Raw genomic sequence first — 26,918 nt, 5'->3', positions numbered from 1 at the left:
AAAAAAAAGGCAACATCATCTATGATGAGGAAAAACAAAGAAACCCACCTGGGATTCATTTGCATGTCTGTACCCAGAATCCTCTGCCAACTCAACATTTTGAAAATGCTGAAGGGATCTTTTTTAAAAAAAGAAAAAAGCTGGAATGGTTTGGCATGATGGTGGGGGCTGCTGATTCCTTTCTCTGTCCTTGAGTGTTTACTGCCAGGAAATCCTGACCAACGTCGATTGCCAAGGGGTTACCAAGTCACATTGTTGTTAAATTTGGAGAGAAAAGTAGCAGGATTTTGTGCCTTCTGTGCAACTATCACAGAGTTTCAAAAACAGGAACCTGGGGCTTTATATGAGGGGACAGGGGAAGTCGAGGGGGAAGAGTCACAGGATGATTTATCAGGGCATAGTTCCAGAGAAATTGCTTACATGGAGGTGGGAGAATGTTATGCATCCATTCTGTGCCAAGAAGCTGAGGGACTGAGGTCATCCAGAAGCTGGGCAGATGAGGCACTGTCCTCCCACACGTGAAGAGCTGATGGCTTTATATCCTTGTCATTTGTGTTTGTACAGGTGCAGGTGGGCTCTTCAGGTGCCCTCAGATTTCTCATAGCAGTAAAGAAAGCCAGCCCCTTGGTAGCGTAAATGAAAATGGGCCACAAAACTCTTTGAGATCAGAAACCACCTTCTCCTAGGTTCTGTAAAAGCTAGTGTTTGTCAGCATCAGAATCTGGCATTCTGGAAAAACTCAACACATGTTAACTGAAGAGACTGTCCATCTACTCTGTCCTTTTTTTTTTTTTTTTTCCCTCCTGTTAATAATATAGGTCTGAAGTAGAGAAAAAAGCAGAATGCCTCAAAGCAGTATGAACTATTCGTTCTTGGCTTACTTGAAGACTTGAGTCACCAGGCAAGCTTACTCTTGGGTTCCTCTCATCTGTCCTACTTTGCGGTTTTGTATTTGCTAAACAGTACAATTGAAGTGAATTCTTTTGGTTTAAAAAAAGTAGCAATTTCTGGAATAACTCCAGCGAATGTTGTTGAAATAAGAGGCAAGTTTGGGAATCTACTTAGATTAGTGTTATTTCCTTCAGTGCAGAATAGACTTAATAGTTTGGTGAAGGGAATTCCCTGGTGAGCCATTGGTTAGTGCTTTCACTGCTTGGGCCCAGGTTCGGTCCCTGGTTGGGGAACTAAAATCCTGCAAGACATGTGGCTTGCCCCTCCCCCAAAAAAGTTTGATAACAATCTTAGACTACTGTTGAGATTAATAGTTTAAACTGTCTGAACCAGTGGGTCTTGAAGCTGGCTACTGCTGGCTCTCATTGTGTCTGCTTCCTCTTACCAAAGAGGAGAGAATTCTCAATGTCTCTCAATAAAGCTTTTCAAAAGAAGCTTTATTTTTAGTACATCAGAGACTTCATATTCAGTGGACATGTATGTGTACATGCACACTCACACAGATACACACACACACACACACACATCACAGACGCTACTTCCAAGAAATGCAACTAGCATATCCTCACGAGAAGAGTTGGAAATCTATGCAATCCACTTCAGATGAGAAATTCGAGGGCTAGGAAAGAAATGACTTTTCTAAAGTCACAGAGTTAACCACAGAACCAAAGCTGGAAGCCAGATACCCTCAACTCTTATTCCTTGCTTCTGAGTAAAACACATGACTAGAATTGAGGGGTAGCTCCTCACAGAGTTCAGTAGGTATATACATGTGTGTGTATATATATAATTGTGGTCACTTATTCAGGGTAGCCTTGAGAATTTCACAAGGACCACAAACCTCTGGTTAAATCTATACAAGGAAATGAAAGAGAAAGATTATTTCGTGGACAAACCCAACAGGCTTTTGCTAGCAGCCTATTGCAAACCTGAATAACTGATAAACGAGTTTTATTGATTCTTGACCCTTAAGGACAGATACTTTTAAAAATAAGTTCCAACCTTTTTTTAATTTGCCACTTTTGTAGTGTTTGCCCATAGGCCTTATGCAGCTGCTCCTTCTGAAACAGATTGCTTCCAGAGCATTAAAAAAAAAAAAAAGAGGAAAGAAAGAAACAGACATTTTCTTGACTCAGTGTTTGTAGTCTGCTATCAGACTGATTTTTCTATAGTTAAGTATAGTTTACATATACATTATGTTTCATTTAAGCTCTGAGAGGATTTTATCTAAAACAGCAAGATTACTTTATGTCCAAGTGGGTCTATTCAACCCTGAGTTGCTGAAATAATTTTTTTATTGAAAGAAGGTTAAACATGTATGCCATTGAAAGCTAGAATAAAACAGTAGATTTTTGCATCATTTTTTAAATCAACAACAAAGACCTTCCAAACAACAGGAATTGGAGCTACTAATGAGTCACCGGTCGTGGTACCATATCACCAATGTTGGTGAAATATGTTTGGTTCCAGAAGACAACCTGGAGGATTAATCAAGACATGAGTATTTTCTCATTGTTCAATGTTTTCAACTTGAAAGATGTTCGTTAGCAAAGCAAGTGTCTATGAAGACGCTGGGATGGTGTTGACCGTGAATGAGAAATTTCCAACTCAGTCACTTTCTCCCATTTTTCTTTGCAGCCGTTTGTTATCTATGACATGAACTCCTTAATGATGGGAGAAGATAAAATCAAGTTCAAGCACATCAGTCCCCTGCAGGAGCCCAGCAAAGAGGTGGCCATCCGCATCTTCCAGGGGTGTCAGTTTCGCTCCGTGGAAGCCGTGCAGGAGATCACAGAGTACGCCAAGAACATCCCCGGCTTTGTGAACCTTGACTTGAACGACCAAGTAACTCTCCTAAAATACGGCGTGCACGAGATCATTTACACGATGCTGGCCTCCTTGATGAATAAGGATGGGGTCCTCATATCCGAGGGCCAAGGATTCATGACAAGGGAGTTTCTAAAGAGCCTGCGAAAGCCCTTTGGTGACTTTATGGAGCCCAAGTTCGAGTTTGCTGTGAAGTTCAACGCACTGGAATTAGATGACAGCGACTTAGCAATATTTATAGCTGTCATTATTCTCAGTGGAGGTAAGCTGCTGCTGGCGGTTTTCCGTGAAGGAGGGTGGGGTGGGGCTGGGATGGCTGAATGAATGTCGACTTGCCTTCACTTGAGGCTTTGCGCCTTTTCTCTCTGCACTTACCGCACTTTCCCACAGAGAGTGCCAGTGGGATAATGCCCTGGGAGTGTCGCTACCCATGAGACATACTGAGAAAGAATATCAATTGACTTCCTCTCTGACGGCTGTGGGTAACTCAGGTGCTTTTCCTTTATTCTGAAAAAAATTTTTTGTCTGGTCAAATCCAAACATGGAAGACAAATGCCCTCTTCTTTTTTTTTTTCTCTCTCTTTATTTCCTTTTTCCTTGTCTTTTTCTGTTCCTTTCCAGAAGGCCAGTCTATTCTCATTTAAGTAATTTAAGACGATGCTCACTTGCATGGAGAAAGCACCACTGTGTGTGTAGTTAGATTATGGTCCAGCCCCACCATCAGCGAGGTGTGACTTTGAACTGCTTTCGCAGGTTCAGGGATCAAAGAGCACACGTCTACTGACTCTGCCTCCTCTCCCGTGTGGAGTCCTCTGACGACTCCCCTGACAGTACCTTGGTGAGGTGGTTGGCTGTGATCAAGAATGCAGTCCGAACCAGAGAACACCCAGCAGAGAAGTAAATTGAGTTATTTAGGCATTCATTGTACTTTTGGCCTTGCAAGGGCATGATCTAATTAACCAACTCCGAAAGCCAGGTTTTACACTACATGCTACTTTCATTGGCACCTCATGGGTTTCCAACTTGAGTAGAAGAAAGTTTCAGTGTCATCTCTCTATATAAAAATTGTCTTTAGATAACCAGTTTTCATTGCTGAGATGGAATTTGCGCGAAGTTGTTTGTGGGTGCAGAATACTCCCTGTGCATGGAAACTGATGTGTGGGGGGACAGTGGTCCTTTAGATGTAAGTTGTGTGGATTAGACAGCATGTTGCAAAGAGCAAGGCCCACTCTGTAGTCTTTTGTGGTCCAGTTACTTGAGAGCAGAGTGCTTCTGAAATCAGATGCGCGGTGTATCAGTAACGAGAAGAGTAAGTAGTGAGTACTTACTGTGTGCAGGAAGTTTTCTAACCACTTCACACACATTCATTTAATTCTCACAACCCCAATGAGAGTATTAAATGAGGAAACCAAAGCCCTGAAAGGTTCAGTAACTTGGCCAGAATCTCCCAGACAGCAAAGATGGAGTCAGGATGATGAACCGAGGTCATCTAGGTGGCACCACGGTCTACACCGGCAGCCCACTTTTCATGACCAGGGTGCAAACAGATAACAGCACAGTGCAGATTAACTCTGACACCACAAGCCCTTTGTCGTGTTATGCTTAATAATAGCAGAACTATGCTATCCGACGTGTTTTGATACTTACTTCTTCAGCTGACCCTTGAATCTCTGTGATTCATTCAACAAAGAATGAGATTCCAGTTTATGTGAGGTCCATTGGGAGAAAAAGATTCAATTTTGAACAACCAGGTTAGAAAACGAGTTGGTATTGTTTAGCTAATATTTTAAGGCCCATTTTATCTTTATTGAAATATAGAAATATAATTATTAACATGTGATCTATTTCTAAGATTTTTCCTAATTATACTATATATACCATGTTTGTGGGCTTCCCCAGTAGCTCAATGGTAAAGAATCTGCCTGCAGTGCAGGAGGCACAGGTTCAGCCCCTGGGTGGGAAAGAGCCGCTGGGGTAGGAAATGGCAACCCACTCCAGTATTCTTGCCTGGAGAACCCCACGGACAGAGGAGCCTAGTGGCTACAATCCATCAGGTCACAAAGAGTCGGACATGGTGGTAACTGAGCACGTACCATCTTTATATTACTTTTTTCACCTAATCATTTCTCATGTCATTAACACTCTTAATATTTTTCTTAATTTTAAAAATAAGAGTAATATATGGTCATTTTTTGATTCAAAGAAAGGTGTAAGTGAAAAGTAAAGCTCCATATCCTCAAAATAAAATAGGATTAACAAAGGTCTGTTTCTCCTACCAAAACGTTTCTGTGCCTGTGCTGGCATATATGTATGCTGCCGTTTAAAATTTGTTTTATTTGAAGTATAGCTGACTTACAACGTCGTGTTCATTTCTGCTGTATAGCGAAATGATTCAGCTGTGTGTGTGTGTGTGTGTGTATTTATTCCCTTTTTACTCTTCTGCATCATGATTTGCCACAGGATACTGACCACGGTGCCCTGTGCTACAGAGTAGGACCTGCTGTCTGTCCATTCCTTAGGTCTGCCAACTCCAGCCTCCCGCTCCATCCCTCCCCCATCTCCTGCCTTTCTTGGCAACCCCAAGTCTATTATCTATATCTGTGAGTCTCTCTCTGTTTCACAGACAGTTTCATTTGTGTCGTATTTTAGATTTCACGTGTAAGTGACATCATACGGTATTCGTCCTCCTGATTCTCTTCACTTAGTATGTGATCTCTAGCTGTAGTGGTGTTGCCGCAAATGGCGTTGTTTCCCTCTTTTTTGTGACTAATAATGCCATGGTAAGTATGAACCGCAGCTTCTCTATCCGCCCATCTGCCGATTGGACGGTTAGGTCGCTTCCAAGCCTTGGCTGTTGTGAATAGTGGTGCTGTGAGCATAGGGGTGCACGTATCTTTTTGAATTAGAGTTTTATCTGGATATGTGCCCAGGAGTGGGATTGCTGAATCATGTGGCAACTCTATTTTTAGTTTTTTGAGGAACCCATACTATTTTCCATAGCGGCTGCACCAACTTACAATCTCACCAACAGTGCAGGAGGGCTCCCTGTTCTCTGCACCCTCTTCAGTATTTGTTACTTGTAGATTTTTGGTGATGGCCATTCTGACTACTCTGAGGTAGTACCTCATTGTGGTTTTGATTTGCATTTCTCTAATGTATGCTATCATTTTTAGTGACTGTAACATATTTCATTTCATAAAAGAACATTACATGCTAAATTATCTCCCTACTTATGTATGCTATGCTGCTGCCAAGTCGCCTCAGTCGTGTCCGACTCTGTGCGACCCCATAGACGGCAGCCCACCAGGCTCCCCCGTCCCTGGGATTCTCCAGGCAAGAACACTGGAGTGGGGTGCCATTGCCTTCTCCGCTACTTATGTATAGGTTGCTTTATATTATAAGAGCAAATTATGGCTGATTTATGTTATAGAAAATTATGGAAAACATGTTCTAAATTCTACTGCAATGATTCTTCTTACGTGTAAATTTCTGTTAACATTTCAGATTATTTTCTCACTCTATAAATTACAAGAAGTAGAATTGCTGAGTAGATGGCCATGAACATTTTTAAATCTTTTGTTTCATTGTTGCCAGATTGTTTTTCCATAAAGTTTGTGCCGGTTTATATTCATTCCTACCACAGATATTAAGGGAGGCACTTGAAATAAGCCATTCCAACATGCTTGGTTTCTATCCAGGAAAGGTTTAGGCAAGAAATAATCATGGTAATTCAGGGCTTTTTGAACCTGAGCAATGTTGTTTTATGGGCACGTGAGAGGACAGTATAATTTCATCGAGAAAAATGCCATATACTCCGCATGACACACAAACTAGATTATTTTTAAAATCATTTATTCAGTTAGGCCTTTAAAATGTGTATGAATTGGTCAAAAATAGCTCTGAGAATAACTTGTTTTAATAGATACTGCAGACTTTGGCTTTCAGTTAAGAAAATTAAAAATGGTATCATTTAAATGTCGGTGCTGTATAAACGAGTTCCTTTGAGCGTTCCCCAGATTGTCTTCACAGTAGCCAGTTTCCAGAGTTCATTGGATCCTCACAATAATGAAAAGAAATCTGAAAGTAGCTGCCAGTCATAGAATCTTAAAATCATATATATGTAGTTATAATGAGAAAAAAACCCTGTAAATCATTTGAGGCTTCCTTTAAAAAAAAGAAAAACATACCATTGGCCCACTGGCAAGTTCCCATATCGCAAAAGGGAAATCCTTCTCTTCCCTGAGCCAAGTTTGACTTTGTCGATGAAGCCAGCCTCTGGGCACTAGGTAAGAATGTTTGCTCAGCACCCAGGAACTTGATTCCCTCTTTTAGTCAGAGAAGCTGGTGGGTAGAGGCCGGAGAAAGAGCTGCTCTGGTCTTTCTGGATCCAAAGACTGGATCCCAATGAGATGAGCTTCCTGGTCATCTGTAGATGGTGGAACCACCGTCCCAGACAGTGGGTTGTTTGAGTACAGCATGTAATTTCTTGTACAACATATAATTTCTCAGTTCCCATCGTGGGTTTTCCAAGGGAAAATGTTCATGTAAGCAAAGAGGCTTTGACAAATTTCTGATCCTACCTGTTCTTAACAAGAGGGGTTATTTTCTCCTCTATGGTTTGTTCTGAAGCCTGCAGATAGCTTCAGGGACTTGAGAGAGGAGTGTTACGGGCAGGGAACCTGGTGACCTCCTTCTAAGCTGGCCTTAAGAGTCACTCACAGAAGAGCTTTGTCCCGGTCAAGGTTATGACCCTAGACTGAAGGGGAGATGGGCATTATGTAAGAGTAGGGTGGTGAGGAATTGGGGAGGTAAAAGGTGGGGGATTCCCCAGAGGACCCAAAGGGGGTTTTTGGATGAAAGTACCTGATTTTGACCCAACTAAGTATTCGCTGGGGAAACTGGAGTTGCAGTAGTAAAGATCACGGTCACTCGGCTTCAACCCTAGAAGCTGCTGATGCCGTTAGATTTGGTACTTAGATTGGCCCGGTGTTCAGCATCTGTACTATGTATGAACCTCTCAGACCAAGCTCGCTGAGAGAGATGACCTAGTTCTTCTCAGAATTTCCTCCTCTCTCCCTCCTTCTCCTTCGAGCTTCAAGCAAGAAGAATGAGACTAAAAAGAACCACATTCCCTGAGCCAAAGGACAGCACTTTGTCCCTTACTTTCTCTCACTAGGTCCCGACAGTTCTCTTGTATCTTTATTCTTATTCCGTAGAGAGAGAAGAGAGAGTCAGAGATGAAAGGGTTGTGTCTAAGAACTGACAACTCGTGAGCAGGGAAACTAGAAGGGAAACCCAGGTATCCTAACTGTCACCTCTCTGAGTTCCTTCTGCCACTTGACTGGCAGATGTGGTCAACTCCCTCATGGGGTCAGTGGCCCCAACCTGTGTTCCCATCACTGTTCTGGAGCCCTGCGCACAGAGTCCAGAAGCAAGGTTTCCTCGGGAGTCATATTAAGGGAAGAGAAGGAGCAAGAGGCCCTTGCTCCCTCTCGTCTCACTGCCTGGATGGGTGGCGTCAAGAGTAATAAAACTGCCTCCAGCAAGGGCATGTTTGCAGCTGGCGCCACAGCATCATGCCAGCCACACCAGCAAACTCCCCAAAACCTACCAGCAGCCAAGGCCAAGTGGAAAGCTCAGTAAAGCTGACAAGCCCCAGGACACTCCACTGGACACTTTGCCCCCCTCGGGCGTTTGCTGTTTGGTGGAGAAAAAGCATAGGAGGGTTCCAGCTGGAACTCGGCAACAGGCAAAAGCTCTTTCTGTTAATTCAAAACAGTTTGGAATCCATCACAGTTCTTCCCAAACTTCCACGATATGGGGGAGGAAATTCACTGGATTTTACAATATATTTCTCGAGGCAGATTGTCATCACCATCCTAATGACAGAGAAGCTGTAAATATTGGTGCAGGAGCCACAGATGGCAAGTCACCCGGCCTCCCCATTTACCCTCTTGGGTCTGGCTCGGTTATGCAAACCTCCTGTATAGTGGCTCCTCCTGTTTCCAGCCATTCCAGTCATGTTCTTTCTCCATGAAGCAGTTTTGGACAGCTGCTCTTGGAGTGAATATGTGCTTCTCTCCTACAGAGTGGGCAGAGAGCACAGGCTACTAGGGAGAATTCTGCATAGCTATACATCTGTAGGTGAAGGAGGAATTGATATTCTGTGACACCTAGCCACTCAGGTCAGTACACTAGAGCTGTGTTTCTAGCCTTGGTCATGACTTACGTGTGTATAGATAGATACTTTAAAAATAATTATTTATTTATGGCTGCACCTCGGGGCATGCAGGATCTTAGTTCCCCAACCAGGGATCAAAACCACGCCCCCCTACATTGAAAGAGCAGAGTCTTAACCGCTGGACCGCCAGAGACATCCCGTAGATATGATATCTACGTTTTCGTTTGTTGGAATTAGAATCAGAGCACAGAACCCGGCCCAGAATAAGTACTTAATAAATGCTTATTGAGTGAACAGTGATCAAATATTACTAATAAAAAGAGCTGCCATCTATTGACCAGTTCACTGTGAGCCAGAATAGATGGTAAGCACTTTACCTACATCCTGAATCTTTAATTTTCCCCGCAATTCTAGAAAAATCTCTCACTTATCCCCATCTTACAGACGGAGAAAACAGAAGTTTAGAATTGCTTTAGATTAAGCAATTTGCCCCGTGGTCACAGAGCTCCTCATCAGTGAGGCCAAGGTCAGGCCCACCCTGACCTTCCAGCAGATGCCCAGCTGCACTGCCTTGTGTGCTGAGATGTGGGACCAGCCCAGGTACTTACCTTGGTCTTGGAGTTCTTTGGCAGAAATTACCATTTCCCTGTTACCTTCAAGTATTTCAATCAAGAATTTCCAGGTACAGTTCCAAACATCACTTCCTACTATCCAGAGCCCTTGTCCAGACACCGTTTGTTCCCAACTGCCTCACAAAATTATGTCCCAGGTTTGAGGACTGCTCTGGGAAGGAGTGGACCCCGTGTTTACCCCGAGACCGGTGCTGCTTCTTCTGTTTGTTCAGGCAGCACAGCACCCCCGTTCGCAGAGCTCCCTGCAAAAACTGACCATAAACTTGAAGTACCCAAGTAAATACGTCCCAGTGTGGTCAGATAGCATCTTACAGCAGGCTCTGATAGAGAGGAGTGGTTGCAAGGAAGTTTGTGAGAGAAATGTAAAACTGTTAAAATACCCGTCAGTAACTTAATGTCTTCCTGACCATCCAGATGTCTACTCTTCCCATTCCTTGTATAGCGAGCACCCCTCTCCGGAGGACCACAGACCCACGGGTCCAGGGTGGGAGGTCCTCTGGGCTTGTGAGTGTCGGCTGTCCTTCATACCCCTAACAGCCCTCCAGAACCTTGTGGATATTGACAGCTCGTGTCTAATCCTTTCATTTTAACAGCAGAACTGTTGTTTCTGCAAGTTAGAATGGACAGCCCCCCTCTCTTCTAAAATCTAAGACAAGAGGGCAGGTGCCTGAGTGAGGAAACTCCAGCTCGGGGGGTGGGGGGGGACCCTAATTCTCCACAATCCAATGGTCCCCATGCCTTCTTTGTCTGCTGGCATCGTCCTTACTAGTTAACTGGGAGGAGACAAAACCAAAAATATTTTAAAACTGAGATATTATGAATACTGTGAAGAACAGTAGGGCAGATTTCTTCCATTCTGCTGTGACAGTTAAATATTCATCTGCTTTATCCATACGAGACAGGCTGGTACCTAAGGGGAAAAGTTGTTTTTTTTCTAACTGTTCTCTGTAATGTTGAGAAGAAACACAGACATCTGATTTCTCATGTGACTGAACCTTGAGCTGGACAGTGGACGAGTGTTGATTACATGATTCATATTCCCCATCTGGGCCACGGTTGTGTCAGAGAGTAATTGCTTTCATTTATTAATTGGAAAATATCGACTGGGCACCTGCCCTGCGTCCACATAGCGTGTGACACTGCTCCCTTCTCCTGGTATTCTGGTCTCCCCATTGTGCTGCCGTGACCAGCAGGCAGACCCTGTCAGGTGGCCGAGATGGCTTTGAATGATGACTCAGTGTGGGTTATCTAGAAATGTCCCATAGAGGGCTTGGTTTCGACAGAGGGAGGTATATTTATACAAGTTCTCAACTGGCACCCAAATTCTGAAAACCAGAGACCTCGGGGTTGGGGTGGGCAGGGAGAAGAACATACTAGAATCATCTGAGGAACTTAAACCACACACACTCTCACACACACTCACACACACACACTCACACACTCTCACACACACACACACTCACACACAGAGGCTTTTGTCATTTGTAGTAGAACCCTGAAGCATCTTTATCTGTGACTGCTTCAGAAATAAAATCCCCTCCCAACCCCAGGCCCCATAGGCTGGGATCATTCGTCATGGCACTTGACCTCAGAGACAGACATGGGCTTGAAAGCCAAACTGCTGAGTCATTCCTGTCCCCGCACCGACATCTTGGAAGAGGCTGAGCCAGCCAGTCAGTGGGCCACTTTGGGGAGCACTTTATCATTTGGGGTTCTCACAATGTGTGGTTAAACTCTGGGTGACCCCAGGCAGCCTTCCAGGCTGGCACAAGCTAGCCACGACACTCAGACAGATCCTCTTCGAGTGAGGAAGAGTGAAGCCGGTACCGGCTCCAGAGGCCAGCACAGGTGGCGAGGGGAGAGAGGCTGCCTGGGGTCCCACCTGCCACCCCTCCATCCGTGGACCAGGAGAGGCGGGAGGGGCGGCGGGAGGCTGTGGGCTCCCCAAACCCCCTCACTCTACCACTTACTAAATGTGTGATTGCACACATTTACCTACCGGAGCCTCAAATTCCTTATCAGTTCCCTAAATAAATAACATTATGTGAAGCCTCTGGCATGATGCCTGGGACATGGTTGGCACACATAAATGCTCCTTTTCCCTCTTCCCTTATGCGATATAATATAAAGTAGCTCCATGTGATCCTGCCAGTCAGATCGCTTGAAATTTTACTAATAGTCCTTCTTAAAATCCCTTAGTACCATATAAATACTCCTAGGGAGATATCAGCTAATCTCTTATCAGCTATCATTTTAAGGGGATTAGCTGTGGATTGAGAACAAAACCCCAAGGGAGAAAGATACTGGGGAGAATGGGTGAGGGGAGAACTCTGGGCCCTGCTGGCCCCTGAAGGAGGTACGGACCAAGCAGGAGTATGTGTGTGTGGCAACAGGGGGTGTGGGGGGGAGGTTGTGGAATGCTGTGAAGTCTGGGGGGACATTATATGGTGAGAGATCATACTTAGCAGTTGGAGGTCACACCTGTTTTGAGATCACAGGTTCTTTTCAAAGATGTTGGCAAGGACAATGTGGGGGAGGAGGGGAGAGGTGCAGAGAGCTAATTCTTGGCCACCTTCTATTTTGTTGACTCCCTTTGGTTTGCTCTTAGCACTTCTAGAGGTTGAGGAAGCAAGGAAGAGTCACTCGATTTGGAGCGTGAATGTGTCAGGCTTGATGGAGAAGAAGAAACCATTCTCCATCTTTGCACTCCAGCCTGGTTCCTCTGCCCCTGCTTCTTGGTTGGAGCTGGGGTGGGACACAGAAGGGGCAGAAATTGACCTGCATCCCTGGGCTTGAAGGGAGTCAGTAGCTTCCCTGGTCCAGACTCAGAGAAGGGGAGCAAACCCCAAGGCTGAGTTTCACTTGATTGACCTTGAATGTCCAGAACAAAGGGACCCAAACACCCTGTGAAAGGAGTTAGAAAAAGACAGGACTTCCCAAGGGCAGGATTGAAGTCTCCAGTCCCATTTCCATTCTGAAAGAGCTGGAAATAAAACAGGACCCACACTCCCTTTACTGCAGGTGCCCTCAAGAGATGAAAGAGCTGTGAACACAACAGAGGGGGAAGCTCCGCCCACCTTGTTACCAGATGCCTTTGTGTTCTGGGCTGTAGTCAAGGAGGTGGCTTTTGGAGGCAGCAGTCAAGCGTTTTGAGATGAGGGGACTTGGTGTGCAATTGCTACTTAAAGGGCAGGTGAAAGAAGGTAGGACCTGGGCGTGGTTTCGTGGGGGTGGTCTTCCCACCCTCCATCCTAGCCAAGTCACATGTGTCATTGCTACGTCCTCGGTGGAAACAGAGAAAGCATTCTTGAACTGCTGTCTAACAAGGATGTGTTAGACCATGAGCCCCTTCAGAGGGAAAGAGTCTACCAGCAACATGGGCCTCCACGGCTGACACACTTGCCCCAGATGGCCTGTGTCCGTCGTTTCCTTTCCCCATAGCAGTGATTGACCATGTTTCTCCCCACATCATCCGCTGCTCACACTTCTGATCATTGTAGGCTGGTCTTGCTAGGATTCCTGCCACTGCATCCCCTGCAAGGTGCGGTCCCAGGAGCGGAAAAAGAAAAGCATCTAGAAGGCAGGGCGAGGAAGGGAGCAGTTAAGGGAGAAAGAATAGGAGAGGCACAGAGAAGACCCAGGGGCAGCAGAGAAATGAGAGGGGCAGAAAGGTAAGAAGAAAAGAGGCGTGTTGGACGGTACCATTACACAAAACAGCTGGAAATGGCTGACTTTGCACGTGTCAGATGCTGCGCCAGGCACTTGTCATCTCGGGACGCATTTTATCCTCTCGTCCACACTGTGCACTGGATTACTGTCAGGTCTCCCACCTTCCAAATGAGGAAACCGAGGTACAGAGAGGTTCAGGAACTTGCCCAGGGTTACCCAGCAAGTAAGCTTTGAGGTTGAGATTCCAGATGCTTCTGAAATCAGTGGTGTTTGCTCTTGGCTTCCCGTCACCTGGAAGTTTTTAGGAACAACAGTCACACCCCAGGCCAAGTCAGTCAGAGTCTCTAAAGAGGGGAGCCAGGCATTCATTTGCGTGTTTTTAATTTCCCCAGATAATTGCAGTGTAGAGGCAAAGTCAAGAATCACTGCACTCAGTCAAGCCCCAGTTCAAATTTAAATACGAAAAGAACACATGTGAAAATTCTCTTAGGTTTTTTTTTTTTTTTTTTTCCTCTTAAAGGTAGGATGGTAGGAGGCAGTTGCTACAGGTCATGCCAAAGTTTGCCAGAGACAGACCTGGATGAATGCAGGGGTTTGCCTAGCGGTCCCCATGATTCTGATGGTTAGGTCAGGAAAGGACCACAGAAGGACCACAGAACCCCAAGTCCATCTCTAAGGAAGAAGTGAATGTGGGCACCGGGGCTTCTTTGTCTCATAATTGTTCTGAAACAGTCTTGCTTACACGCATTCAACTACAAGAACGAGAACTTGCCCCAAACTCCCAACATGTGTCTGTATCAGGAACCCTTATCTCATGCTCCCGAATTTCTGCTCTACCAGTAACAGCTCAGAAACCACCCCGTTTCCCGGCTGCACAGATGCCACCCCACCCCTGCTTACACTCCAGACACTATCCCTGTGGGAACTGCCTCTACCTGAACAAACACAGAGACCAGCACTGTGTTATAAAGCTCCTGTACCTGACTCCTTCTCACCGTGACCTTAAGGAAAGAAACACCACTGTTGTCTTAAAGATTACGGCAAACCCAGAAAGATAAGATGACTTGTCCACAGTCACGTGGAGCCAAGTGGAGGACAGACGGGATCAAGTCTTCAGTTTCCAAATCCACTGCTGTTTAAAAAAAAAAAACACTTTTTATTTTGTATTGGGTTATCGCCTATTAACAATGTTGTGATAGTTTCAGGTGTGCAGCAAAGGGACTCAGGCACACATGTACACGTATCCGTTCTCCCCCAAGCTCCCCTCCCACCCTGGCTGCCACATGACACTGAGCAGAGCTCTGTGTGCTATATGTACAGTAGGTGCTTGTTGGCTATCCATTTTAAGTATAGCATCCACTGCTCTTTTTTAACACACCTGTGTACTTAGGAAGCAGTAGAATAAAGGAAATTGGAGAGGAAGAGGAAGTGAAATGCCTAGTGTGAGCTCCCTAAGGAGCCCCACCTCCCTTCACTTTCACCCGAGCTCAGTTCTTTCATTGCCTTTGGATCAATTTACCACTCCCCAGCTATCAAGACTTCTTTTTCCTAAATGTACTGGATACAATCCTTTTCCAATTTGTCTCCATCAGAAAGCCAATAGGAAAGAACTGGGAGTGTCATAACAGCAGCAATTAGAAAAGAAACAAAGCCATCCACTTTGGTTTTTCTGGACCTTCTTCAGGAGACACCGCCATGGCCATCTGGTCCCCTAACTAAGACGTCTCCTGAGAAAATGTGGGGTAGGGAGATGCCTGGCCCAGGTGGGCAGAGAATTTGAATCTGCTTCCGATAAGCTCTTAACAGAACCAGATCTGGATAAGATGGAAGCTTTGTAGATTTGCCCGCAATCAACAGTGTTCTGTAATCAATTCCAGCGCTGTGTGATGGGGACCGGAAAGCTTTCTTTCCCAATTCTTCGCAGCTTGGGAAGTAAGGAACCAATAATTGACTCCAGCTTCCTTGAAGGTTGGGTCCTGGAGTCTGAGTCAGCACGCACTTTGCCAAAAGGGCTTTCTAGGCAATCTAGGGCTAATGAAGTGGGGTCCCTTGGCCTTGATCCTCTTCCAGACCCCAACTCTAACCTTCAGCAAGGTGAAGGGAGAGGACCTCAGAAGGTTTCTCAGAATGATACTTTAGCAGGCCCTGAGCTGAGGGGAAGGGAGAGGGAAGAGCAAGGGATCCAGGACAGCTGGGTCTGTAGACAGGTTCCTGTGGCACTCTTGTGTTGCCCAGCTTAGCTCAGTAGGGGTTCAGGTATGAGTGGAAGGAAGCTGGAAGCAACAAGACAGCAAGGGGAGCAGAGAAGGCCTTGGAGCCAGCTGGGGGGTGAGGGCAAGCCTGCCACATCCCTTTTGCTCTTAACCCTAGGGAGTGCTGAAGACCAAAGGAAGCTTTTCTAGCTTTCCAAATTAGCCAAGTGCTCTAAGTTTAATGTGTGAGCCTGTTAATGTGCTTTTCTACTTGGATTTTGAGTAGAAAATTCCCCCAATTTTGTTATGTGAATCTTGTAAAGGGAATTACAAATAAGAAGAAAGCTTAGAACTCTTGAACTAGGGTCTTAGAGATCCCCTCTCTAGTCCATTCCTTTTCGTTTACAGAGGAGAAAATCGAGGCGCAGTGAACTTCATCAGCCTGCCCAGGGTCACAGAGCCGGTTAGTGAGAGTTGCTAGAAGCAGAGCACATCCACTTTCCCCACTCTCCTGCACTCTGTCTTTGCCTTGACTGAGGCCCAGTGAGGGCGACAGTGGGACACATCAGTAAATGATCTAACTCGCCACTAGAGAAAACATAAATCAGTGGCCACAAAATTTCAGCCAAACTTCATCTGTCACATCATAAAAAAAAAAAAAAAACTTGCCAGGGAGAGGCTTGAAAATCCAAACCAGATCCTTCTCCCCTCATAGAGGCCACAGTTCCACTGCACTGCACGGCGGCCAAGTGTTTCCAGCAAGCCCCGTCAGCTGCATTCGTGGCTTTAGCTTGTTTGAACTGTCGTGATAAATGAAACCTGGTAGATTAACATCATCTCCTCTGCAGAAGTTTTGACCCCACGGATGCTGCTCTGGAGGAAGGGGAGAGGGGCTAAGCAGTCAAGGTGCCCATGAGCAGAGGGTTCTGCATGAAGAGTATGGGGTCCCAGCCCACGGAGGAGCCACCCTGACACTTCCACACAGAGCGCTGCTGCTTGCGATGCACAAGCGTGTGCTGTCCAGGCCTTCAAAATCTGGCACATCTGTTCCGGGGGGAGGATTGGCAGCCATTGAACCAAAGGCACCCATCCAGGATCTGCTCTTCCTTGAAGTGTCAGGGGGTTTCGTTATTGCATAGCAACTGTGAGAAAGGATGACTCCTCCAGGGGCGTGAGTCTCTAGGCCAGGACTGAATCATCTGTTTCATTCTCAGAATCAGAGATTCTTGCTGATGACTCCAAAATTAAGTGCTAAAATTAAAAAAAAAAAAATTTACTCCAGTCAATGGGATATGTTAGAGAAGTTAAGGGGAAAAAAAAAAAAAAAAAACTACAGGTAACTTTCTGTCTGTAATTTTAAAAAGAAAAGAAAAAAAAAAACAAACTTAAAAGCATGTTTAAAGTTCTGAAAATCCCACCCGAGACCATTTTGTCTCACCTCAATGGATAAAGGTTACTCGAGTTTATTTGATACAGGAAAACCCTGTGTCCGAGAGACTTCTTCATTGTGTATTGATCCTTCCTTTAGGCTTATTCACCAACCAGAAGAATTGTAGTTTTCAATCCAGGACTCTTAGCCAGAAGAGCCTTCTCACTCATTAACTCAGTCAACTGAGTGCTTCCTGTGTTTCCACTGGAGCCTCAGAGATGATCAAGACATAGTCTCCGCCCTCTGATCACTCATGGCCAAGTAGGGGAGATAAACAAAAAAATCTGTACCTATAATACAGCATAGTGAAGTGAAAGTGAAGTCGCTCAGTCGTGTCCGACTCTCAGCGACCCCATGGACTACAGCCCACCAGGTCCTCCGTCCATGGAATTTTCCAGGCAAGAGTACTGGAGTGGGGTGCCATTGCCTTCTCCGTTAACAGCGGCTAGGCACATTATATTTACTTGGAGCTGGACATACTAAAAGTTAAGAGTATAGTGTTTGGAATCAGATTCAAATTTCAGCTCTGCTGTTTACTATCAAGTGGCAGTTCTTGGGCAGGATTTCTCTCCTTTCTCTAATTAAATCTTCATTTTCCCCTCCTTAAAGCATTGACCTCATGGAGTTACGTGGAGATTAAACGATGTGTTGTATACAAAGCCCTTTGTACAATTTTTGGGAAATGATAGCCACTCAGTAAGTGTAATCTCCTAGTATAGTAGCAGTTGAGGTTTTTGTACACATTACACAGTCCAGAGAAAGGGGATTGGAAGAACAAGGGAGAGGAAGGGATGATCTCCAGAAAGGCTTCAGGACATAAGGACACAGGCAGGGTTTTGAAGAGTAAGCTTAAGTCAGTCGGATGATTAGAGGGAATGTGAGACTGCTCCCAGCAGGAGGAACAGAACTGCCTAAGCACAGAGTTATGACAGAACATAGGATACTTGAAGGACTCGGTTTAGAAAGAGCTTACTGTGGCTGAAGCAAAGGAACAATGATAAATGGAGGCAAGATGATGAGGGACATTAAAAGGGAGGTAAAAACTCTCATACAGTGCTTTAGTTTACAGGGAAGGGGAGAAGAGTTAAAAAGAAAAAAGAAGGTGGTGGCCTTCAAGAGCTAAAATTTGAATCAATATAAAATATCAAGTGAGTATCTTAAATGCCATACATAGTCTCTGCACCCCTCTGCTGAGTCTCAGTGAAAGAATCTTATATTCTCACCACAGTGCAACAAACTCAGAAATTAGAAGAAACAGAAACACTCAGCCTTTCCACTTGTAAATCTAAAAACATGTCTCTAAGTCAAGTGAAGGTCGCTCAGTCATGTCCAGCTCTTTGCAAGCCCATGGACTATACAGTCTGTGGAATTCTCCAGGCCAGAATCCTGGAGTGGGTAGCCATTCCCTCTTTCAGGGGATCTTCCCAACCCAGGGATTGAAGCCAGGTCTTCCACATTGCAGACATATTCTTCACCAGCTGAACCACCAGGGAAGCCCGTCTCTAAATAACTCTTAGATTAAAAGTGAAATCAAAATAGTAAAGCAGACTATTTAGAAAAGAACTGTGAGAGGATGATTTACCAAAGCCTGCAGGGTGAAACTGTTTTACCCCATAGGTTTTCACTGAGAGGAAATTTTAGAGCTTTAAACTCATCTATCAGAAAACAAGAAATACTGAAACTAAATGAATTAACCATTCAACCCAAGAAATGAGAAAAAGAAGGAAAAAATAAACCTAAAGAAAGTTAAAAGAATGAACTAGCTAAATTGAAAACAAAACACAGTTTTCAAAAACAGAGTTGATCAGTAAAACCAAAAGTTGTGCTTTTTTAAAAAGCATAAAATAGATGTGGAACATGTGGAGCTTTTCAGTCGTGTCCAACTCTTTGTGACTCTACGGACTGTAGCCTACCAGGCTTCTCAGTCCATGGGATTTTCCAGGCAAGAGTACCGGAATAGGTTGCCATTCCCTTCTCCAGGGGATCTTCCTGACCCAGGGATTGAACCTGGGTCTCCTGCATTGTAGGCAGACGCTTTACCCTCTGAGCCACCAGGGAAGCCCCATAAAATAGATAAGCCTTTGGCAAATAAAAATTTTAAATGAGAGGATACACAAAAAGCATTCAATTAGAGGAGATATAAATAATAGAGATTCAGATTCTAAGAGAACATTATGTACAACTTTATTCTGATGTAAATTACTAAAATTTTCCTTTATAAGTAGTAGAAAGCCTGGATAAAGTAAAAGCTATAGGAGGAAAGTTAAAGATAGTCACAGATTTACCACCAGCCTCAGATGGTTCTGCAAATGAATTCCAAGAAACCATCAAGGAATAGATAATCACACATAGAAATAGAAGGAAAATGTCTCAACTCTGTCTGTAAGGCTAGTTAATATTTATTACCAATAGACAAGGGATAGCTCACAGAAAAGAAGGCTCTGGACCAACCTCACAAATTTCAAAGCCCTAAAGTAAAATATTAGCAAATGAATGTAAGAGTATTAAAAAATCTATGAATGTAATTCACTACACTAGGTTAACAGAAAACCATGTGCTCATCACTGTAGATAGAAAAACTTACAAACATTTGATGAAATGCAACAAAATTCCTGATTAAAACACTTTAAAACTCTGGGGGAGCCAGGAGAAAAACCTACCTGCCATAATCTAGTAAACATCATGCTTGTGATAAGCCATTAGAAGCATTTCCCTCAATGTTAGGAATAAAATAAGAATGCCTCCCGACACTAGTATTATTTAATACCATTTTAGAGGTATTATCCAGTGCAGTATGACAAGAAAAAGAAATGAGAGCAAACACTGGAAAAGAAGAGATAAATTTAAACTACGATTATTTGCAGATGTAATTGTCCAAAGTTTTCTAAAAATCCATGATAAAAACTATTTGAATCCACAAGAGTGAAACTGGAATAGATTCAGTATAACAAAATCAATCATTTTTTTCTAAACATCAGCAGGGATACATTAGAAAATGTGATGAAAAAGAAGTATAGAATTCAAGAAAGCAAAGAATACTAGAACGTATTCAAGGATAAATCTAAAAAGATCTACATGAAGCAAAAACATTAAGAACTTAAAAGTAATTTAAACTCACCATTTAAAAGTTCAAGTAAGGAAAATATAAAGAAGAAAGTGAAAATTACCTGCAACCTCTCTAGTCAGAAGAAGCCTATGTTAAAATTTGGTCTGTCCTTCCAAAGTGTAACAGTATTTGAAAATACTGTCTCTTTGAAAATGCATGTGCTATATTAAGCAAAAAGAAGACAAAAGTTTGTTTTCAAAGTGTGTTTAAACTTGTGATAAGAAAGTAAGTAGAGGCGATAAAACATAGACGCATCAGGAAGAAACAGAAATTGAAAATGAGATTTCTGAATGAGTAGAAACATGCCAGCAGAAAAGTCCCCAGTCTGGGGAGATGATTGCTTTGCCACTGCGTTCTGTCAACTGGTCACACAGCTTTAGTCTTGGCCAGGCAGAGAATGGCCCTGGAAAAGAGCTCTGATAGTCTTGGCTTGCATTCCATTCTCCTTGTATGCAATTCTTGCCTGCTATCTGCTTACCTTCTCTCCACCACGCTATTTTAGAACCAAAGGAAAACCAATAAAATGTGAGTCATTGGCTGAATATGCCTCAGATGTGGGACCAGAGAATTTTGTAACTCAACCTCCTGTTCTGTCTTCCATTTCTGCTCTCCCAGACCGCCCAGGTTTGCTGAATGTGAAGCCCATTGAGGACATACAAGACAACCTGCTGCAAGCCTTGGAGCTGCAGCTCAAGCTGAACCACCCCGAGTCCTCCCAGCTCTTTGCCAAGCTGCTCCAGAAAATGACAGACCTCAGACAGATTGTGACAGAACACGTGCAGCTGTTGCAAGTAATAAAGAAAACAGAGACGGACATGAGTCTCCACCCACTCCTACAGGAAATCTACAAGGACTTGTATTAGCAGAGAAGTCCGAGTTCACTGACAGCATCTTCCTTCTCCCAATTGCACTATTATTTTGAGGGAAAAATCTGACACCTAAAAAAATTACTGTGAAAAAGCATTTGAAAAAAGAAAAGGTTTTAGAATAATAGATCTATTTTATGCGTATTGTTTATAAAGATACATTTACAATTTACTTTTAATATTAAAAATTACCACATCGTGAAATTACTGGTCATATTTGAAGACTGAGTCTGTTGTGTTCCCCACCCCATTCTCCAGGATTTTTATCCCTTTCATTTCCCTTCCCTTCCTTCCGTCCTTTTCCATCTTTATTTTTCATTTTCCTTCCTTTCTTAAATACGTGAAACAATGTGGATGGAATTGCTGATTAATTTTCATTCTAAGTCAAATCATTTTTTACTCAATTTACAACTTTTCTGAACCTTCTGTCTGCTTTAAAAATTACAACTAAGAAAGGAACTCCAGGACCAAAAACCGTTCAGAGGATGTGTTTCTTAACCTGGATATACTCATGTGAGGCATATCCTTAGGCCTACCAGGAATTCAGTCTTCTTCCTTAATCTCAACCAAGATTCTCACTCACCAGCAGCAGCCCTCTAACAGGATACCAAGGCATATGCAAATACCCCAGTGGCAAGTATTAACGGCCAGACGCTGTGGTAACACAGAAGTGTTATAAGACGTGGTACCTGCCAAAAGAACTTACCACTGAATTGAGAAGAGATGAATCCTTCTTAAAAGCAGATTAAACTACACAGTGTGCGCCAAATGAATGGTTTGGATGCCAAGTACTATAGGAGTTCAAAGTAACGAAGATTGGAAAAGTCACGAGTGACTATAAACTCATTCAAGCGGGCCTCAAAGATGTGTTGGACTCGGTGATAGGTAGAGAGTGGAAGAAGAGACGTTCTAGGAAAGCAAAATTATAGGAATAACAGCAACAAGAGGAAACCAAGCCAAACAAAAACACGAATGAGGGAAAAGGGCCACGTTCTGCTCCCGATGTATGTAGAGCAATTTTGCTGCATTTTCCTGCTGGCTTCCTTGGGATGACCTTGCCCAGGGAGCTCTGACTTTTGTGACCTCAAAGGCTAATTATCTTGTTTAGGTAAAACATGCCTCCCCAGCAAAACAGATGGCATGTTCCCCTAAAGCAGAGACCTTCTTGGCACAGGGAACAGATTAGTTGATTGCAGCCACCAAGTTCATTAGCGTTGCTTAGCCATGAACAACATGATGACTTTGAAGCACGCTTCATCAGCAGTCTATGCTGAGGTCTCTCTTCTGCAAGATAATTGTTTCTGCCGACCTGAATTATCCCCCTAACGCTTCTCCCTTAGTTTAGGCTTCCTCCTGGTATTGATACTAAAGAGAACATGACTTTACACTTGAAGCTTTCAGTTCAAATCTTTTCATCCTTTACCCCCAAATAAACAGATCTCCCAAGAGTCAGGTTAGGGAGGTGAGTCCTGACCCCAGTCCTAAACATGCAAGGTCCCTAACCCTTTAGGAGAGACAGCTTCAGAGCTCAGACCTTTAGAACCAAAGACATGACCAGGTCATCCAGGGACCCTGGACCAAGCTCATTATGTAAATGACATCAGAACATGGCAAAGTGACAAATTCGATCCATCATGAGGGGTTCTTTTTCCTTCTTTGATGCCAAGCAGCCAGTGGCTCCCCTACTGTTCCTTGTGGAGAAAAAGCGAGCGTGTGGGCAGTAGACAAGGTGAGGTTCCACCTCCGGGGAGACCCCTTGTTTACAGGAGGGCTCGAACAAAGAGCCTTTCAGCCGCCCCTGCTGGTCCGAAGCCCTCTCCGCGTCCTCGGGCCAGTGCAGGGAGGAAGGGAGCCGCTCTCAGCTCTCTGGCACTGATGGTTAGCATTAAACAGCTTTTAAATCCTGGCAGCTTTCAAATTCCCATCTCTCTGACTTTTTCCCTGTGGTTTGGACCATCATTCGCTAAATATTTTACGACACGTCATAGGCAGGCTCCAGAGCTCCCGCTCCGCTCTCTGGACTCCTTTTTCCCCCCAGGATGATTCACAAGTTCATCATCAACAAATGTATCAGCAGTTATTCATAGCACTTTCTCCGGACACAAACACACTTAGGGATTTGTGTTAACAAAAATAGGAAGAAAAGTTAACTGTGGTCAAAAGCCAAAAGAACAAGAAAGAAAAAGCGTTCGAGGCTCCCACGAGGGCCCTGCCCCAGCACCTGGCTCCTCTCCAATCCTCTCGTCTCCCCCCTCTCCCCAGCCCCCGCCATCTGTGCCATGGAGCGCAGGAGCAATAGGGCACCCAGGGCAGAAACCGTGGCTGCACACACCCTGCTTCTCTAGACACGACCAGAAACGGGAGTGATCCAAGGGCTTCTTTTTTTTAAGGAGTGGGTGAGGAGCAAGAGGACTGGGGTCTTGGGAAGCATGGGACCGGGGTGGGGGAGTGCGGTGCAGAAATGGGATGGTCAGCTGCATCAGCTCCGCTGAGCACACCAGGGCTGGGGGAGCAGACTGCTGCGGAGGTTTACTGAGTTGCTCCTGAATTCCAGTGTGTTTTCCGTGGCTCCCTCGAGGCTACCAGGTGAATCCTTCTTGTGGGCAGGCCCAAGCTTGCTGGATATGCCCTGCGGTGCGGTACTGGTAAAAGCAGGGCAGGGTGACAGGGGTTGGGAATCGCTCCCCCTCCTCCCCACCCCCGGGTACCTATTCCTTCAGAAAGAGTCAGGTTACAGAAGTGAGCCCCTAGAAATGTAGGATCCCTGAGCCTTGAGGAGAGACCGCTTCTGGGCTCAGCCCTGTAGAACCACAGACAGTATCTTATCCACCACTTGGGGACCTGGGGTGGGGGTGGAGCCGCCTCAAGAAAGCGAACTTGAGCTCTGAGTCCTGAGAGAAGGAACCAGAGTTCCTTTTCAGGAGGATCATGCCGTTGCTTTCTCTTTCCTCTTCCTACAGACTTGCTGGAACAGTGGGGCTTACAAGACAAAGGGCCCGAGATGCCTGTCTTCACTAGGTGGGCCAGCCCCCCTCGTCCCCCACCCCATCCTGGTCCTTGGCCCCCAGCCCCTGGTTGCCTCCATTCTCATGATTCTCACTCTTAGTCTCTATACATCCCTAGCCTTTACTCCGTGCTTGTACATGATGGGTACCACCCGCCCCCGTCCTCGTGGAGATGCCTGTGATGGGGCCCCACCCTGGAGGGGACCACAGTATGGCAATGAGGTCAGATGCATTACTGCAACTCAGCCCAAGTGATGAACTGCCTAGAGGTGGGAGAGGGGGTCCACAGGGACCCTCCGAGGAGCACGGAAGTGCGATCGTACAGAATGTGTTCAGAAAACGAGACGTCAGGGACCCCCGCGCTAGCGTCGGGCATGAGATGAGAGTGGCCGAGTTGGTGTCAGGCTGGGACAGCCTCATGTACCGTGCTGAGGACTGCATCTGTCGGCAGTAGGGATCCAGGGAATGTGGTCGGGCAGTAGAGGGACGTGACCAAATTTGCATATGGGGGAAAAAAAAATCTCTCTAGAAGTCAGTCTCCATGCCTCCAGTGGCGGTCCAGCCCTGAACAGCCACCTAAAGGGGCAGGAAGCTGTCTCCCTTCCAGACCCCCCAGGGATTTTCCACCTCATAGACCCAGCTCTGCCCCTGGGGTTACACATACCTGGAGGTCCTGACTCACCGAATTCCCTGGGGTCCGGTTACAACCATTCGGCTGAAGGACCTTGCCACCCTCCCCATCACTGTTCCCAGGAGCCCAGCCTCACACCCGCCTCACCACAAAGTTCCTGCACCTTGATGAGGGTCGTTTCTACCCCACCTACACGTCCTATGCCCATATCCACATGGGCTCTGCGTTTGTCCTGGAATTCTGGAAAATTAGAGATGAAGGGATCAACCAACTCAGTTGACAGATGAAAACCCTGAGGGTCAAAGAAATTAAGAAACATGACCAGGGTCTTAGGAGGCTAGGATTAATTTACTCAAAGAATTTGAACTCCATAGTTTAACCAGAGAAGCTCAGACGGACTAGAAGCTAGTGTGAGTATCTGCACTGGTGAGCAAAGGACAGGGAAGCAACCGAGTCCTGTGAGGGCTTGTTGTGCCGATCGAGAGATTATCGTTTAAGTACCATGTAAGTATCGTGTAGGTCACTTAGGACTGTGTCTGGCACATGGAAAGTGCAGCTTTTAGGGGAGACGATATTCTCGTTTTTTTTTTCTTGATGTTTTGTGTTTTGGCAGCGCCTCGCAGCATGCAGGGTGGTTCTTGAGCAGAGATTGAATCCAGGCCTCTGCAGCAAAGGTACCAAACCCTAACCACCAGGCTACCAGGGAACACTCCCTTGTGTGGACTCTAGTGTTAGGCTGACTGGGATTAAAACTCTAACTCCACTGCTTACTGGCTCTATAACCACATGGCTTTTGGTCAATCTCTTAACCTGTTTAGGCCTTAATTACCTCATATGTAAAATGGGATCATAATACCCATCTTACAGGGTTATCATGAGGCTTAAACGTGGTCGTAAGACACTTCACTTGGTTTCTTGGCACATCTTAACCAGTTAATCTGCGTCAGCTACCAGTAACACTATTGCCCTTGTTATTATTAAAGTGCCCTTCATTATTCACAGAAGGCATCCTGGGTCCACAGGACAGGCTCTTCCTGTTCAAGTATCCAGGCCTTACCTGGATGTCCTAAAGCCAGGTGAAGAGATTGGATTTCTGCATTTGACAGTACCGTAAGAATGGGTTCTCTCTGAAGCATCCCGCCTCCAATCCGTAAGTACTAGGGGAAAATAATTATCTGAAACACAACCACCGTGTTTGGATTTAGAACAAATGCCAGGATGAGGCTTAGGAAAACATTTTCTCCAGAAGTAGTGGGACTTTTCTCTTGTGACTTATGCTCCTAATTTTAGACTAATATTACATAGTTTGCATTTCCAGAGGGGTTATAAACTATAAGAAAATTGCTAATTTAGGTCTGTAGGGAGTGGGCCAGGATATTTCCATCCCCTCTGGGGTTTTGTAAATATGTTCCAGGCCAAAAGTTCCCAGGAAGAGGGTCCTTCCTGGGATCTGTGTAGTGCCATGGACTGGGCTTAAGGAGGAACTGAGTGACTTTCTGCTGGAGCTGGAAAACTGTGATCCTCTGGCTGAGTTCAGTTCAGTCGCTCAGTCGTGTCTGACTCTCTGCAACCCCAAGGACTGCAGCACGCCAGGCTTCACTGTCCATCACCAGCTCCCGGAGCTCAGACTCATGTCCGTTGAGTCGATGATCCTCTGGCTACTTGTCCACAACCCTGGAGGCCAGGAAGACCATCTAGAGTCTCCACTGTCAGTTTGAGGCTCAGATCTGCCACATTCTAGGTGTGTAGCCTTGGGCAAGTCACTTTCCTCTCTGGGGATATAGTACCTGGCCTCTAGAAGCCCCTCAGAAAATTACATCTAATTCATTCATCATGAATATAAAGGAATGAGTGGGTCTCAGTTGCCCCATCTGTAAAATGGGAATGATAGTACCTACGTACATGCCTTACAGAGTATCACAGGAAGGAAGCGGGGCAGGCCTGGTCACCATTATTCACAGATAAGAAAGCGAGGTGAAGGAATTAGCCCAAGGCTACAGAAAAGATAGGGAGCCGCAGAGCTGAGGCTAGCCCTTCAGCCTTCTGAGGCCCACCCCATCTAGGCTTCATTTTTAGGACAGCACTTTCTTGGGCTCCAAAATCACTGCATACGGTGACTACAGTCACAAAATTAAAAGTCACTTGCTCCTTGGAAGAAAAGCTGTGACAAACCTAGACAGCATATTAAAAAACTGAAATATCATTCTGCTGGCAGAGGTCCAGATAGTCAAAACTGTGGTTTTTCCAGTTGTCATGTACAGATGTGAGAGTTGGACTGTAAAGAAGACTGAGTGCTAAAGAATTGATACTTCTGAATTGTGGTGTTGGAGAAGACTCTTAAAGAGTCCCTTGGACAGCAGGGAGATCAAACCAATTGTTCCTAAAAGAAATCAACTCTAAATATTTATTGGAAGAACTGATGCTGAAGC

General features: G+C 45.0%; 1 protein-coding gene across 3 annotated transcripts in view; it reads left to right on the top strand.

Annotated features, from left to right (window-relative positions):
• The window catches only part of PPARG (peroxisome proliferator-activated receptor gamma), a 124,009-nt gene extending 102,952 nt beyond the window's left edge, over nt 1-21,057 (top strand). For all 3 annotated transcript variants that reach the window (XM_010862472.1, XM_010862471.1, XM_010862470.1), the window contains 2 exons: nt 2,590-3,040; nt 20,603-21,057. In XM_010862472.1, coding sequence (XP_010860774.1) covers nt 2,590-3,040; nt 20,603-20,850 — 699 coding nt within the window. In that variant the 3' untranslated portion in view covers nt 20,851-21,057. The remainder of the gene's footprint in view (nt 1-2,589; nt 3,041-20,602) is intronic.
• The last annotated feature ends 5,861 nt before the right edge of the window (nt 21,058-26,918 follow it).

Source organism: Bison bison, unplaced genomic scaffold (genome assembly GCF_000754665.1).
Source record: "Bison bison bison isolate TAMUID 2011002044 unplaced genomic scaffold, Bison_UMD1.0 scf7180017864482, whole genome shotgun sequence".
In the NCBI taxonomy this organism is placed as follows: Eukaryota; Metazoa; Chordata; class Mammalia; order Artiodactyla; family Bovidae; genus Bison; species Bison bison.
This window is presented reverse-complemented; position numbering and strand designations above follow the sequence as displayed.